This window comes from Chiloscyllium punctatum, chromosome 5 (assembly GCF_047496795.1).
Source record: "Chiloscyllium punctatum isolate Juve2018m chromosome 5, sChiPun1.3, whole genome shotgun sequence".
Taxonomy (NCBI): domain Eukaryota; kingdom Metazoa; phylum Chordata; class Chondrichthyes; order Orectolobiformes; family Hemiscylliidae; genus Chiloscyllium; species Chiloscyllium punctatum.
The window spans coordinates 6,270,270-6,286,261 of record NC_092743.1 but is presented as its reverse complement, the minus strand read 5'-3'; the positions used below and the strand labels follow the sequence as shown (position 1 = coordinate 6,286,261).

The 15,992-nt window shown below is 47.1% G+C and overlaps 1 protein-coding gene across 5 annotated transcripts in view; it reads left to right on the top strand.

Annotated features, from left to right (window-relative positions):
- Positions 1 to 15,992, top strand: part of znf521 (zinc finger protein 521) — a 603,804-nt gene that overhangs the window by 342,806 nt on the left and 245,006 nt on the right. For 4 of the 5 annotated variants that reach the window (XM_072569705.1, XM_072569703.1, XM_072569706.1 and 1 more), the window contains one exon: positions 10,421 to 10,505. In XM_072569705.1, the coding sequence (XP_072425806.1) occupies positions 10,421 to 10,505 (85 nt within the window). The remainder of the gene's footprint in view (positions 1 to 10,420; positions 10,506 to 15,992) is intronic. The other variant, XM_072569704.1, reaches the window with a different exon arrangement.

Genomic DNA, 15,992 nt, shown 5'->3' with positions numbered 1-15,992 from the left:
AATGAGGAATGGGTTTGGGTTTGGGTTTGGGTGGTATACTCTTTGGAAGGTCAGTGTGGACTTGTTGGGCTGAAGGGCCTGTTTCCGTACTGTAGGGATTCTATGATGATCATATACCCATCCAGATGCCTTTTAAATGTTGTAATTGTACCAGCCTGCACCACTTCCTCTGGCAGCTCATTCCATACACACACCACCCGCCATGTGAAAAAGTTACCCCTTTAGGTCCTTTTTAAATAAAACAGTGATCATAGAACTGAACAGACAGGGATGGGCTTTTGGTCCATCTTTCCCTTCTTATCTGTGACCTCTAGTTTTGGACTCTCCTACCCTGGGGAAAAGACCTTGGCTACCCATACCCCTCACGATTTTATAAGCCTCTATAATGTTACCCGTCAACCTCTGACTCTCCAGGGAAAACAGCCCCAGCCTATTCAGCCTCTCCCTGTAGCTCAAACCCTCCAACCCTGGCAACGTCCTTGTAAATCTTTCAAGTTTCACCACATCCTTCCGATAGGAAGGAGACCAGAATTGAACACTGTACTCCAAATGTAGTCTCACCAATGTCTTGTACATCCCACAAAGGATCAAGAAGTCCTCCAATTCTGAGTTATAAGGAGAGGCTGGATTGGCTGGAATTTCTTTCGTTGGGGTGTAGGAGGTTGAGGGTGTGATGCTGGAAAAACACAGCGGGTCAGGCAGCATCCGAGGAGCAGGAAAATCGATGTTTCGGGTCAGAGCCCTTCGACCCAAAACATCAATTTTCCTGCTCCTCAGATGCTGCCTGACCTGCTGTGTTTTTCCAGCAACACACTCTCAACTTTGATCTCCAGCATCTTCAGCCCTCACTGTCTCCTGTCGGAGGTTAAGGGGTGACTTTAAAGAGATTTATAAAATCATGAAGGGTATAGATAAGGTGAGTGGCAGGTGTCTTTTCCCTAGGGTGAGGGATTTCAAGACTAAGGAGCACATTTTTAAGGTTAGAGGGAAAAGAATTAATAGACACAGAGAGTGGTTCATGTGTGGAATGAACTTCCAGAGGAAGTACAATTACAATGTTTAAACGACATTTGGATAGATACAATGATAGGAAAGATTTAGAGGGATATGGGCCAGGAGCAGGCAGGTGGGACTAGTTTAGTTTGGGATTCTGCTCGGTGTGGAATGGTTGGATTGAAAGGTCTGTTTCTGTGCTGGACGGCTCTAGGATATCTTCCTGGTTTCTATCACTCACTGGTTATCCGATCTTGAGCTCCCAGAGGTCTCCTGGGTCTAGTTTGGATTCCTGCACACGTAGCTCAGCGTCACCTGCGTCCCCCACAGAAGCGGCCTGGGGTTTTTCTGCTCCGGTGTGGGTGCTACATAAACGCAGGCCGTCCTCAGCTGTGCGGCCTGTGTCGACATGCCTCTGGGCTTGCCTGTCAGAGTGCTGTGTCGGGCTGAAGCTTCACATAGAGCACTTGGCAAGATGTAGCCTCCTGGTACATTGCTTCAGTCATCAGTCGGTCTGGTGTATTCATTATCAGAGAGAAGCACTTGATTTCCTAATTGGAAGAGTGAAGAGTTGATTTGAATTTGTAATGAGACTGGACGACATCTTCATTAGAAATGTATCATTTGGGGGCACCTTCGAAGAGCAGGCAGTGGCTGGTCAGTCTCCTAGCCAGATGGTGGAGAGTTCATATCCCCAGGCTGACTGTCACTCTCACTCTCTCTCTCTCTCTCTCACACACACTCTCACAATCTCTCTCTCATTTAAAGGAACATGCACTCTGTTAGCTCACGGGCTGGCACTCGATGGGGCAGCCATGCCTAGGTACGGACAAGCTTTTTGGGCATTCACATCCGAGTGAGTTCACGCACTGACAATCTGACAGTGGTTAACTTAATTTAACAATTTATTCTGGGACTGTTGTCCCGCGAGAGAGGAACACTAGAGAACCTCTGGTAGAGGTTTTCAAAATCACGAGCGGGCTGGACAGAGTTGACAGGGAGAAGCTGTTCCTGCGTGTAAAAGGAATAAGACTGAGGTTGTGTAGATTTAAAGTAATGTTCAAATAAAGCAAGCGAGATATGTTCTTCACCCAGTGAGTAGTTGGGGTGTGGAGTGCACTGTCTGAAAGTGTGTTGGGGGCAGGTTCAACTGAGGCATTCACGAGGGGCATTTGATTGTTGTTGGGATGGAAATGGTGAGCAGGGATATGGAGAAAAGGCAGTAATTTGGCGCTAGGGGATAGAACCAGTTTAGGCATAATGGGCCGAATGGCCTCCTTTTGTTCCATAACAATTTTGAGATTCTGTGAACTGAGTAACAAACATTAATTACCCCCCCCCCCAAACAAGAAGGTGGATTGTCACAGATCCGGCAACAGTTACCCGAAATAGGCCATTTGGCCCATCAGCACTGTGCTGACCTTCATGTGCCACCCGAGCCAGCTCCTACCTCAGTAATATCGATCGCTATTAATCATCTTCTGCAAAAGGTGTTATGACAAACTTCTAGAGCAGGTGGGGCCTCTTCCTGGGACTCTGGCTCAGAGGAAGATCTCATCAATACATCCTACACCTTTTGGCTCATCTTAAACACACCAATCATTCCTGTGGGAGTGAGTCCCACATTCCACCCCCACTCCCTGTCGGAGCAAGTCCCACATTTTCCCTGACTCCTTGTGGGAGTGACTCCCATATTTTCCCCCACTCCCTGTCAGAGCAAGTCCCACATTCCCACCCCAATCCCTGTGGGAGTGACTCCCATATTTTCCCCCACTCCCTGTCAGAGCAAGTCCCACATTCCCACCCCAATCCCTGTGGGAGTGACTCCCATATTTTCCCCCACTCCCTGTCAGAGCAAGTCCCACATTCCCACCCCAATCCCTGTGGGAGTGAGTCCCACATTTTCCCCCACTCCCTGTGGGAGTGAATCCCACATTTTCCCCCACTCCCTGTCAGAGAAAGTCCCATATTCCCACCTCACTCCCTGTGGGAGTGACTCCCATATTTTCCCCCACTCCCTGTCAGAGCAAGTCCCACATTCCCACCCCAATCCCTGTGGGAGTGAGTCCCACATTTTCCCCCACTCCCTGTGGGAGTGAATCCCACATTTTCCCCCACTCCCTGTCAGAGAAAGTCCCATATTCCCACCTCACTCCCTGTGGGAGTGACTCCCATATTTTCCCCCACTCCCTATGGGAGTGAGTCTCTCATTTTCCCCCACTCCCTGTTGGAGCAAGTCCCATATTCCCATCTCAATCCCTGTGGGAGTGACTCCCATATTTTCCCCCACTCCCTGTCAGAGCAAGTCCCACATTCCCACCCCACTCCCTGTGGGATTGAGTCCCACATTTTCCCCCACTCCCCATGGGATTGAGTCCCACATTTTCCCCCACTCCCCTTGGGAGTGACTCCCATATTTTCCCCCACTCCCTGTGGCTGTGAGACCCACATTCCCACCCCATTCCCCATGGGAGTGACTCCCATATTTTCCCCCACTCCTTGTGGGATTGAGTTCCAACCCCCCTCCCACAATCTCTTGTTTGCCTTGAGTTTGGTGTTGGTTTTAGCAGTGTCTATCTCCTATTTACAGCACCTGGTTCAGGACTCCTCCACAACTGGAAACAGTTTCTCCCCATCTCCCTCCTGAGATGATGGGCTTGCCTTCTGAGGAGACCAGGCCTGGCTCCTCTGGAGACTGGAATAGCCAGGGGTGACTTCATTGAAACAGAGAAGATCCTGAGGGGAGGTGGATGTGGAAAGGAGGTATCTTCTTGTGGAAGAACCCAGAGCCAGGAGTTTTTAGATTAGATTAGATTACTTACAGTGTGGAAACAGGCCCTTCGGCCCAACAAGTCCACACCGCCTCGCCGAAGCGCAACCCACCCAGACCCCTACATCTACCCCTTACCTAACACTACGGGCAATTTAGCATGGCCAATCCACCTGACCTGCACATCTTTGGACTGTGGGAGGAAACCGGAGCACCCGGAGGAAACCCACGCAGACACGGGGAGAATGTGCAAACTCCACACAGTCAGTCGCCTGAGGCGGGAATTGAACCCAGGTCTCTGGCGCTGTGAGGCAGCAGTGCTAACCACTGTGCCACCGTGCCGTTGTAGTTTAAAAATAATGGGGTGCCCGTTTCAAACTGGGGTGAGGAAACATTATTTCCCTCAGAGGAATGTGAGTCTTTAGAAGCGTCTTCCTCAAATGCTTTTAAGAGAGAGGGAGATAGATTCTTGATTTCCATGGGGTGAAAGATTATCATTGGTTGTGCAGGAATGTAGGGTTGAGGTTCAAATCAGATCAGCCGCCATCTTACTGAATGGCAGAACAGGATGGAAGGGCCGAGTGGCCTTTGTGCGTTTGTACGAATGAGATGGAGAGGAATTTCTTCACTCAGAGGAAAGTGAATTTTTGGAATTCTCTGCCCATGAAGGCTCAGTCACAAGACATCAGTCATCATTATACTTCTGTTTTTTTAAAGGAATCAAAGTGAAACAGGAGGTTGTGGGGGGACATGCCCTTGAGGTAGATGATGAATCGTAATTGGGCATGACAGGATAGGCTTGAGAGGCTGAAAGGCCTCATACCCCTCCTGTGTCCCTGTGTTCCTATTAACCCTATCCAACCCTTTCATAATGTTAAAGACCTTGAGCAGCTCACAACCCTGAACTGTTCCCTACAGAAGCGAGCCATAGGCTCTTCAGTCATTCAACAGGAAAGGTTTAGGGGGATATGGGCCAAATGCTGTCAGTTGGGATGAGGTCAGACTGGGATGCCTAGTCAACATGGGAGAGTTGGACCGAAGGGTCTGTGGCTGTGCTGTATGACTGACTCTGTTCGGTGAGTTTTGAAGTTTCCTTGTTGCTCCATCTCACACCGACCAAAAGAAACCGTGTAAAGTACCGGGCAGCCTCAATAGGCGACTAAAGTGTGAAACTGAGTTTTGGTTAAACAATAGCAGTGTTTCAAAACACCTCCTGGAGATGTTCACAAGCACAGTCCCATCCAAACATCCCGAGGGTGCTCTTTTGTTTTGATGACAATCACAAATCAAATTTAACCTGGAAAAAGTGAGGAATGCTACACTTGAGGAGGATTGACCAGCTAATGGTAGGATCGTGGAGAGACCCTGGAGAGATCCGAGTGTGTATAGCCACAGATCTGTCTGAGGAGTGGAGCAGCGTGGTGTCTCAGTGGTTAGCACTGCTGCCTCACAGCACCAGGCTGTGTGGGCTTCCTTCCACAGCCCAAAGATCTGCAAGTTAGGTAATTGGCTGTTTCATGCTGTACATCTCTATGACTCTATACAATCACCACTCAGGCTGTTCCTATAGCTCAAACACTCTAGTCCTGGCAACATCCTTGCAAGGTGCTACGTACGTGTAGGTTGTAGGTGCTAGGTCCAGAATATGAAGGGTGATCTGGTGTGATCAAGAGGTTGTGTGGATGCAAATGTGTGCATGCTTGCGTGTGCATGTCTGAGTGTCTGTGTGTTTGCTTGTGCATGTCTGTGTGTGTGTGTGTCTGTGTGTTTGCGTGTGCATTTCTGTGTGTGTGTGTTTGCGTGTGCATTCTGTGTGTGTGTCTGTGTGTTTGCGTGTGTATGTCTGTGCGTGTGTTTGCGTGTGCATGTCTGTGTGTGTCTGTGTGTTTGCGTGTGCATGTCTGTGTGTGTGTCTGTGTTTGCGTGTGCATGGCTATGTGTGTGCTTGTGTATGTATATGCGCCCGCGTATGTGTGTGTGCATGCATGTGGATGTATATGCGCGCACACGCGTGTGTATGTGTGTCTGTGTGCGTGTGTGAGTCTGTGTGTGTGTGTCTGTGCATGTGTGTGTCTGTGTATGTATATGCGCGCACGCGCGTGTGTATATATGCATGTGTGTGTGTGCCTGTGTGCGTGTGTGACTGTGTGTCTGTGTGTGTGTAACTGTGTGTCTGTACGTGTCTGTGTGCGTGTGTGACTATGTGTGTGAGATTGTGTGTCTGTGTGTGTGACTGTGTGTGTGTGTGACTGTGTGTGAGACTGTGTGTCTGTGTGTGTGTGTGACTGTGTCTCTGTGTGTGAGACTGTGTGTGCCTGTGTGTGTGTCTGTGTGCGGGTGTGACTGTGTGTGTGAGTGTCTGTGTGTGTGTGGGAGGGATGTGGGATGTGGGGAATGTGGTGGAGGTGGGGGATGTGGTGAGGAGGGCAGTGGGTCTAATTGAGAAAGGACTTTGTTTTTTTGTTCAGTCTGCACTCAGTGTACCATTGCTCAGGGAATGTCTTTACCCTGGGAACCTGATGGGGGTGGGGGTGGGGGTGGGGAGGGGGAGGTTCGTGGTGTATGGGGTGGGTTGGGCTGGCAGGGGGGAAATAGGAGTAGAATGTTTAATTTTGAATTCCGTTAGATTTGCCAAGTCGAGTTTCTGGTGATAAGTTTCGTGTCGAGCTGATAAACGGGTTGTGTAAGTAGGACAGAAACCTCTCTGTAATGTGCAAAGAGATTGCTGGCATTGAGATGCAGTTAATGTTTGCTCAGGTGCCAAGCCCTGAATATCTTCCTGTCTGCCTTTCCGAGTGAGCTCTGTGCGAAATGTGCTGGATTGCACCAAATGGAAACTGGGTGTGCAGAGCAAGATCCAAGTTGTAGTATTTGACTGAAAACACGCCAGTGTGCGAACTTACATTTTTAACAATTTTGAGGTGGGGGGACTGTGTTCCTCGGAATCTTAACAAGCTTTCCTCTGTGCCTTGCCTGAGCAACGGTAGACTTGTAATTTTTGAAAGTAAAATCCCTTTCAGTATCAGATACGGTAGAGTCTGTCCACGGACGGAGTTCACCAGATTTGATCTTAGGATTGGCAGAACTCGTATATGAAGAGAGGTTGAATCAGTCAGGGTTACACTTGCTAGGGGTTTAGAAGGGTAGGGAGGGATCCCATAGAAACCTATAAAATTCTAACCAGACTGGACTGGGTAAACACAGGAAGGGTGTTCCTGGTGACCAGGGAGTCCAGAACCAGGGGGTCCCAGTCTGGTGGGCCATTTCAGACTAAGATGAGGAGAAATGTCTTCACCCAGAGAGTGGGGGTGGGGGGAATGTGAAATTTTCTAGACTCCCCACCCCATGGAAGCAGGACATTGGGCCCAACAAATCCACACTGACCTTCCAAAGAGCATCCCATCCTGACCCATCCGCCATCCTTTCCCTGTCACCCAATCTTTCCAATGGCTAATGTACCTAATCCCTGGATACTAAGGCCAATCCAGCCTAACCTGGGCATCGTTGGACTGTGGGAGGAAACCCATACAGACACGTGGAGAACATGCAAACTCCACACAGACAGTTGCCCCGAGGCTGGAATTGAACCCGGGTCCCTGGCGCTGCTAACCCCTGAGCAAGTGGTTGAGGCCGAGATATTCAATCTTTTCAAGAAGGAGCTGGATATGGTTCTTAGAGCTAAAGGGATCTGATGGGAATGAGGTATGGGGAAGGAGTGGGAACAAGGGAATGAGTTGGATGATCAGCTATGATCATGTTGAATGGTGCTGCAGGCTCGAAGGGCCGAATGGCCTACTCCTGCTCCTAGCTTTAATGTGTTTTTGGAATGGAAGGAGGTTATAAATAACAGCAACGTAGTCATCCCAGGTAGGCCAGGTAGTTAAGAAGCACACTTGCCTTCATTGCTCAGACCTTAAGAGTATAGGAGTTGGGACATTGTGTCGAGGTTGTACAGGATGTTGATGAGGCCTCTTCTGGAGTATTGTGTTCAGTTCTGGTTGCCCTGTTATAGCAAGGATATTGTTAAACTGGAGTGGGTTCAGAAAGGATTTACCAGGCTGTTGCCAGGAATGAAGGGTTTGAGTTATAAGGAGAGGCTGGAACCTTTTCACTGGAGCGTATCCAGTTGAAGGGGGGCCTTATACTGGCTTATAAAGTCATGAGGGGCGTCAATGAGGTGAATGGCAGGTGTCTTTTTCCGAGAGTTGGGGAATTTTATGACCAAGGGGCATATTTATAAGGTGAGAGGAAAAAGAATTAACAGACACGAGAGACAATTATTTTACACAGAGAGCGGTTCGTGTGTGGAATGACCTTCCAGAGGAAGTGGTGGATATGGGTGCAGTTACAACGTTTAAAAGACATTTGGTTAAGTACATGAATAAGGAATGTTTGGAGGGATATGGGCCAAGTGCAGGCACGTGGGACTAGTTTAGTTTGGGATTATGGTCGGCATGGACTGGTTGGGCCGAAGGGTCTGTTTCCATGCTGTATAACTCTATGATTATGACTCTTTCCTCTTCCCAGATGCTGATTGATTAACTGTTAATTCACAGCTTCCTGTTGATGTCTGTGGGGTTTTTACAAACACCAGAGAATGTTATGCTATCATTCCCTCAGGTGCAATGGGCAATGTGCAAGTGTAGATTGTGTTGGGTGGTTAGTAATCTAGGGAGTCATGGTTCACGTTGAAACATAATGCCTTGATTTCAGTTGGAATTAAAGGTTTTTTACAAATTGGTTCCTGGGTTGTGGGTGGCTGAGCCAGTATTTATTACCCTGAAGAATGTGGTGCAAAGCTGCCTCCTTGAACCGCTGCAGTCTGTTTTGGTCTTCCATTGGAGTTTGGTACAACTGAGTGGCTGCTGGGCTATTTCACAACATCACAGGATTGTGACAGCACAGAAGGTGGCCATTTGGCCCATTGTGTCTACACTGGTTCTATCCCCTCATACCAATCTCCTGCCTTTTCCCCATAACCCTGCTCACCATTTCCATCCAAATAACCATCCAATGTCCCTCTTGAATGCCTCAAGGGAACCTGCTTCCCCCACATTCCCAGGCAGTCCATTCCACACCTTAACTACTCGCTGGGTGAGGAAGACTTTTCTCACATCCCCCTTGCTTCTGATATTGAAGGGGCAGCCACATCGCTTTGGGTTTGGAGTTACATGTAGAATACATTGGGAAGTGATGGTGGGTTTACCCCTGTGAAAGGCAGCTCTGATCAGGAAAGGTGAAATAAACCAGCGAATCATATGAACATGAAGACCATTTTAATGCCCATGTATTGAATTCATTTCAATTGAAGATTCTGCCCCCCCCCCCCCCAGCTTCTATGGTGAGATTTGAACTCACATTGCCAGACCAGTAGTTTATACCCCTATGCTAATGTCCCACCTGTGTAGTGTATCTGCCACAGAAAAGCTGCTGTCTGTACCTGGTTTGTTCCTTCAGTCTCACACCAACATCATCGATTTAAGGAGGGGCTGATGGTAGTGGTGTAGGTACCAATCCAGAGACCCTGTCTAATGCTACAGGGAACATGTAGTTAAATCTCCTCATTGGGGAAGTTTAGCTTCAGTAGAGTGTGGAATTTAAAGGGAAAATGCAGGTCTTCTCAGCAATGTTTAGGTCCCGTGAAAGAATCTTCAAAGAAATCTGAATTGCCCTCTGGCGTTGGATCAAAATCACAACCAGCAGATCGTGACCATCTTTGCTGGCATGACTAGGCTCAGCCAATAAATAGAGGCCTTGCTAACATCACAAGGAGGGATTTCATTTTAAATCTTCCCCGTCCCTCACCACCTGGATGAGGCCCTGTTTTATTTTCACAGGAAACTTGAGTGCCGATCCCAGTGTGCGTTGGTACTCGATGTTAGGTTTCACCAAGGGTTTCTACAGTGGTCAGCAGGCAAATATGAGAAAGAAAAGCAGCAGAAGGCTATTCAGCCCATCTAATAAGATTGGGACTTCGACCCAGAGAATGTTACCGACTGGCCCACTGCCCAAGTTGCAAAACCTCACATGCCATAGAATCCCCACAGTGGGGAAAGAGACCATTCAGCCCACACCGACCTGCTAATTCCCACCCCAACCCAACCCATTGCCATAACCCCCTCATAGCATTTATGCCATAGCTAACCCACACACTGGGCAATTTAGCATGGCTAACCCCCCTAACCTGCACATCTTTGGACTGTGGGAGGAAACCCACGCAGACACGGGGAGAATATGCAAACTCCACACAGACAGTCGCCTGAGGCTGGAATCGAACCCAGATTCTTGGTGCTGTGAGGCAGCAGTGGTAACCACTGAGCCACCGTGCCGCCAACATGTTTGGGTTGAGTTTGGACAAGTGTCATGGCTGCCTCATAAACAAAGGCAGCTAGGCCTTTTGAGATTGGTGACAGAGAATGTCCAGCACTGGCCATTGGGTCCAACACCTCCATGCTAGCCCCTCCATAAAAACCCTCTCATTCCCTCCCTCATCTCTCCTGAGTAACTCACCTAGCATTGGTTTGTGTTGACAGATTTGTGGTGACTGTTGGAGTTTGTTTAAAAACGAATTGCTAAAATAATGCTTTATCGTTTCCCACGTCGGGGGCAGTTTGACATTTCTGCTTTTCTTCTTCCCGGTCCCTCTCCCGTCCAAAGAAGAGAACGTACCAGTGCATCAAATGTCAGATGATCTTTCAGTGCGAATGGGACATCCAGGTTCACGTGGCCAACCATATGATAGGTAAGCTGAATCTGTCATCAGACAATCGACACACTGACAGCGCGGGGTTCGACTCCATGGTACTCTGTTTCCTTTCAATTTATCCTCACTTATTTCATTTATTTTTCTGTTGCCGGTGACACTGTGCTTCTTGTGAATGTCTGTATGGGTATCCTCCAACCTCGTCAGCCATAACGTCCCTTTGGCCTCTCTCCCAGTGTCCTTTCTAGAGAGGAGAGCAGCTTGCTCCTGACCGAGTGGGCCAGACTATCAAGCATGGCTGCTGTGGCACTGGGTTTAAGTGGATTGGGGGTTCAGAGTAGGGAGAATTGGGTTGCTCTGGGTGTTGTAATTAGGGATTGTAATGTTCCTTACCCATTCCCCGTGTCTCCCAGTCACCATCGAGGTGGTGTTGGTCCACAGTCCCCCTCCCCTCAGGTCTCTGTGTAACATGGATGTACGGTCACAAAACACCAGGATGGTGTGTACACATTTATCACTCATGCACATCGCACGTTCTCAAAGGCTGAAGATGTTCTCTGCTCTCTTCAGTTGATCAGCCGTACTCTTCAGAAGGTTTAGTCTGTGGATGTGAAGCGGTTGACTGTGATTTTCAACAGTTTGTCACTTTGTTCTGTTCCTCTCACAAACACACAGACACGCACACAGACACACACTTAGACACACAAGCACGCATAGATACACACACATACACAGACATGCACAGACACACACAGATACACAAAGACACACAGATACACACGCACGCACACATACATACGCACACACTCACACACACAGACACGCACTACAGACACACACATGCACACACACACAGATGCACACACGCATACACATATAGCAGAAACAGACAGATACACATACAGAAACTGACACGCATAGACAGACAGATACACAAGCTCACACGCACAGATACAAAATTAGACACACACATCAACAGACACATACATGCACAGACAGACCCACACAGCAGACACCATATACAGAGACAGGTAGACACACACAAACAAATACACCCACACAAATGGACACAGACAGGCAAATACACAGACACACACGAATAGGCACTCACATAAATACACACACAGGCAGACACACACACACACACACAAATAGATACACAGAAATAGACAGGTACATATGCCACACGCAAAGATAAACACATAGATACACACATACAAACAGACACAAATGCACAGATACACCCACATAGATACACGCACACACACGGACACATACACAGATTCTCTCTTCCTGTCTGTTACTAGTCTGTTACCTGAGAGAGGCAGAAATTCAATACTGACCACTCTACTACTGTTATGAACAAAAATTAGGTGCATTTATGGATTTGTTTTTATTACAAAAAGGAGAAAAAGACTGTCTTTGTCTTTGCGTGACAGTCAATGGAAACTTGCAATAATATTGTGGAGGAAGCTTTAGACCAATATATTGAGGAACCAACCAGTGAACAGGTTATTCTGGACTGGGTGCTGTGTGTAGAGAAAGGATTAATTAACAACCTTGTTGCGCGGGGTCCCTTGGGGAAGAGCAAACATAATATGATAGGATTCTTCATTAGATAGAGAGTAAAGTTGCTGAATCTGAAACTGGGATCCTGAATCTAAATAAAGGGGACTCTGAGAGTATGAGGTGTGGGTTAGCAAGGATTGACTCCTGAATCTTACTAAAGATGTGGACAACGAACAAGCAATGTTTGATACATGTGCATGAATTCTAACAATTAATCATACCTGTCTGCTGCAAAAATAAAAGAGGTAAGGTGACTCCACTACTGCTTCCAAAAAAAGTTAGGGTAGTATTAGCTCTGAGGAGGAGACATACAAAGTTACAGAAAAAAGCAACAAGCCTGTGGATTGGGAGCATTTTAGAGTTCAGCAACAAGTACAAAAGGTTTGATCAAGGGCGGAGTACGGTATGAGAGTAAATTTGCAGGGAACGTGGCAACTGAGTTGATAATTATGTGAAGAGAAAAAGATTAGTAAAGACAAAACCCTTAGAGTCAGATGTTGGTGAAATTATAATGGTCAACACAGAAATGGCAGAAGAATTGAACATGTGTCTTGATCCTGTCTTTAAAAAGAGGACAGATAATTTGCCAGGAATGTGAGAGGGTAGAATTGAAGGAAATCAGCATTAATAGAAAAATGATACTGGGGAAATGAATGGGGATAAGGGCTAACAGATCACAAGGACGGTATTAGGCAAGAACTCTTGAAAGCTGACTGGAGGCAGATGTTCGCAGGTAAAGGGACGGTTGACAAATGGGAAGCCTTCAGAAATGAGATAACAAGAATCCAGAGAAAGTATATGCCTTCAGGGTGAAAGGGAAGGCTGGTAGGAATAGGGAATGTTGGATGACTAAAGAAATTGAGGGTCTGGTTAAGAAAAAGAAGAAAGCATATGTCAGGTATAGACAGGAGAGATCGAGTGAATCCTTAGAAGAGTATAAAGGCAGTAGGGGTATACTTAAGAGGGAAATCAGGAGGGCAAAAAGGGGACATGAGATAGCTTTGGCAAATAGAATTAAGGAGAATCCAAAGGGTTTTTACAAATACATTAAGGACAAAAGGGTAACTAGGGAGAGAATAGGGCCCCTCAAAGACCAGCAAGGCGGCCTTTATGTGGAGCCACAGAAAATGGGGGAGATACTAAATGAATATTTTGCATCAGTATTTACTGTGGAAAAGGATATGGAAGATATAGACTGTAGGGAAATAGATGGTGACATCTTGCAAAATGTCCAGATTACAGAGGAGGAAGTGCTGGATGTCTTGAAATGGCTAAAAGTGGATAAATCCCCAGGACCTGATCAGGTGTACCCGAGAACTCAATGGGAAGCTAGAGAAGTGATTGCTGGGCCTCTTGCTGAGATATGTGTATCATCGATAGTCACAGGTGAGGTGCTGGAAGACTGGAGGTTGGCAAACATGGTGCCACTGTTTAAGAAGGGCGGTAAGGACAAGCCAGGGAACTATAGACCAGTGAGCCTGACCTCGGTGGTAGGCAAGTTATTGGAGGGAATCCTGAGGGACAGGATGTACATGTATTTGGAAAGGCAAGGACTGATTCGGGATATTCAACATGGCTTTGTGCGTGGGAAATCATGTCTCACAAACTTAATTGAGATTTTTGAAGAAGTAACAGAGGATTGATGTGGTTGGAGCAGTAGATGTGATCTGTATGGACTTCAGTAAGATGTTCGACAAGGTTCCCCATGGGAGACTGATTAGCAAGGTTAGATCTCATGGAATACAGGGAGAACTAGCCATTTGGATACAGAACTGGCTCAAAGGTAGAAGACAGAGGGTGGTGGTGGAGGGTTGTTTTTCAGACAGGAGGCCTGTGACCAGTGGAGTGCCACAAGGATTGGTGCTGGGCCCTCTACTTTTTGTCATTTACATAAATGATTTGGATGTGAGCATAAGAGGTAGAGTTAGTAAGTTTGCAGATGACACCAAAACTGGAGGTATAGTGGACAGCAAACAGGGTTACCTCAGATTACAACAGGATCTGGACCAGATGGGCCAATGGGCTGAGAAGTGGCAGATGGAGTTTAATTCAGATGCTGGTACAATTGCAACATTTAAGAGGCATTTGGATGGGTATATGAATAGGAAGGGTTTGGAGGGATATGGGCCGGGTGCTGGCAGGTGGGACTAGATTGGGTTGGGATATCTGGTTGGTATGGATGGGTTGGACTGAAGGGTCTGTTTCCATGCTGTACATCTCTATGACTCTATGACCTGATGATCTACATCCTAAAGTACTAAAAGAAGTGGAAATGTTGGATACGTAAGTGGTCATCGAGTCATAGAGACGTACAGTGCGGAAACAGACCCTTCAGTCCAACCCGTCCATGCCGATCAGATATCCCAACCCAATCTAGTCCCACCTGCCAGCATCCGGCCCATATCCCTCCAAACCCTTCCTATTCATATACCCATCCAAATGCCTCTTAAATGTTGCGATTGTACCAGCCTCCACCACATCCTCTGGCAGCTCATTCCATACACGTACCACCCTCTGCGTGAAAAAGTTGCCCTTTAGGTATTTTTTTATATCTTTCCCCTCTCACCCTAAACCTATGCCCTCTAGTTCTGGATTCCCCAACCCCAGGGAAAAGACTTTGCCCATTTACCCTATCCATGCCCCTCATAATTTTGTAAACCTCTATAAGGTCACCCCTCAGCCTCTGACGCTCCAGGGAAAACAGCCCCAGCCTGTAGCTCAGATTCTCCAACCCTGGCGACATTCTTGTAAATCTTTTCTGGACCCTTTCATGTTTCACAACATCTTTCCGATAGGAAGGTGACCAGAACTGCACGCGATATTCCAACAGTGGCGTAACCAATGTCCTGTACAGCTGCCAACTTTCAAGCTTGTATAGATTCTGGAGCAGTTCCTACAGATTGAAGGGTGGCAAACGGAAACCCACTATTTAAAAAGAGAGAAAATACAACAGAATTACAGACCAGTCAGCTTCAGATCAGTAATGGGGAATATGCACAAATTTTGCATAATTGATGACAGCAAAAAGATGACAGCAGATTTGGAAAACATCAGTGCGATTTGTCAGAGGCAGTGTGGGCTTATGAAACACAAATACACTTGAAAAATCAACTGGAGTGATTTTGAGGATGTAACTGTCGGATAGATAAGGGAGAACTAGAGGATGGTGTGAATTTAGATTTTTAGAAATGCTTTTGATAAGGTCCCGGTCGTAGGTTAGTGGGCAAAGTTAAAGTACATGGGATTGGGAGTAATGGATTAGCAGTGATTGAGAATTGATGAGGGACAGGAGAGAGAAACTGGTAATAAACTGGTCTTTTTCGGAGAGGCAGTGACTACTGGGGTACCTCAGGAATCAATGCTTGGGCCACAGTTATTCCAAATATATAACAATGACCTCAATGAGGGAACTAAATCGAACATTTCTAAGTTTGCTGATGACATCACATCAACACCATCCTACCAAATTGCCTTAACCGTTTGCAATTTGCCGATTTGGCATGATAAATCTGTATCTCTCTGACCCAACACTCATCCCTGCAATATCTGGATAACAAAGATACCTACTTCAGTCTCTAACCTATCGACTACAGTTCCACCATCAACATCAGAACTCCAAACAAACTCAGCTCCCTACTCTGAGACCTAGGTCTCAGATCTCCCCTCTGGAATTGGATTCTCGACTTTCTGACCGTCTGCAAGTCTGCAAGTAAGGATAGATGACAACACCTTCTCCACCATAGGTAGCATGGTGGCTCAGTGGTTAGCACTGCTGCCTCACAGTACCTGGGTCCCAGGTTCAATTCCAGCCTTGGGCGACTATCTGTGTGGAGTTTGCACCCACCTTCGTGGGTTTCCTCTGGGTGCTCCTGTTTCCTCCCAGAATCCAAAGATGTGCAGGGTCAGGTGAATTGGCCATGCTAAATTGCCCATAGTGTCAGAGGGAAATGGGTACTG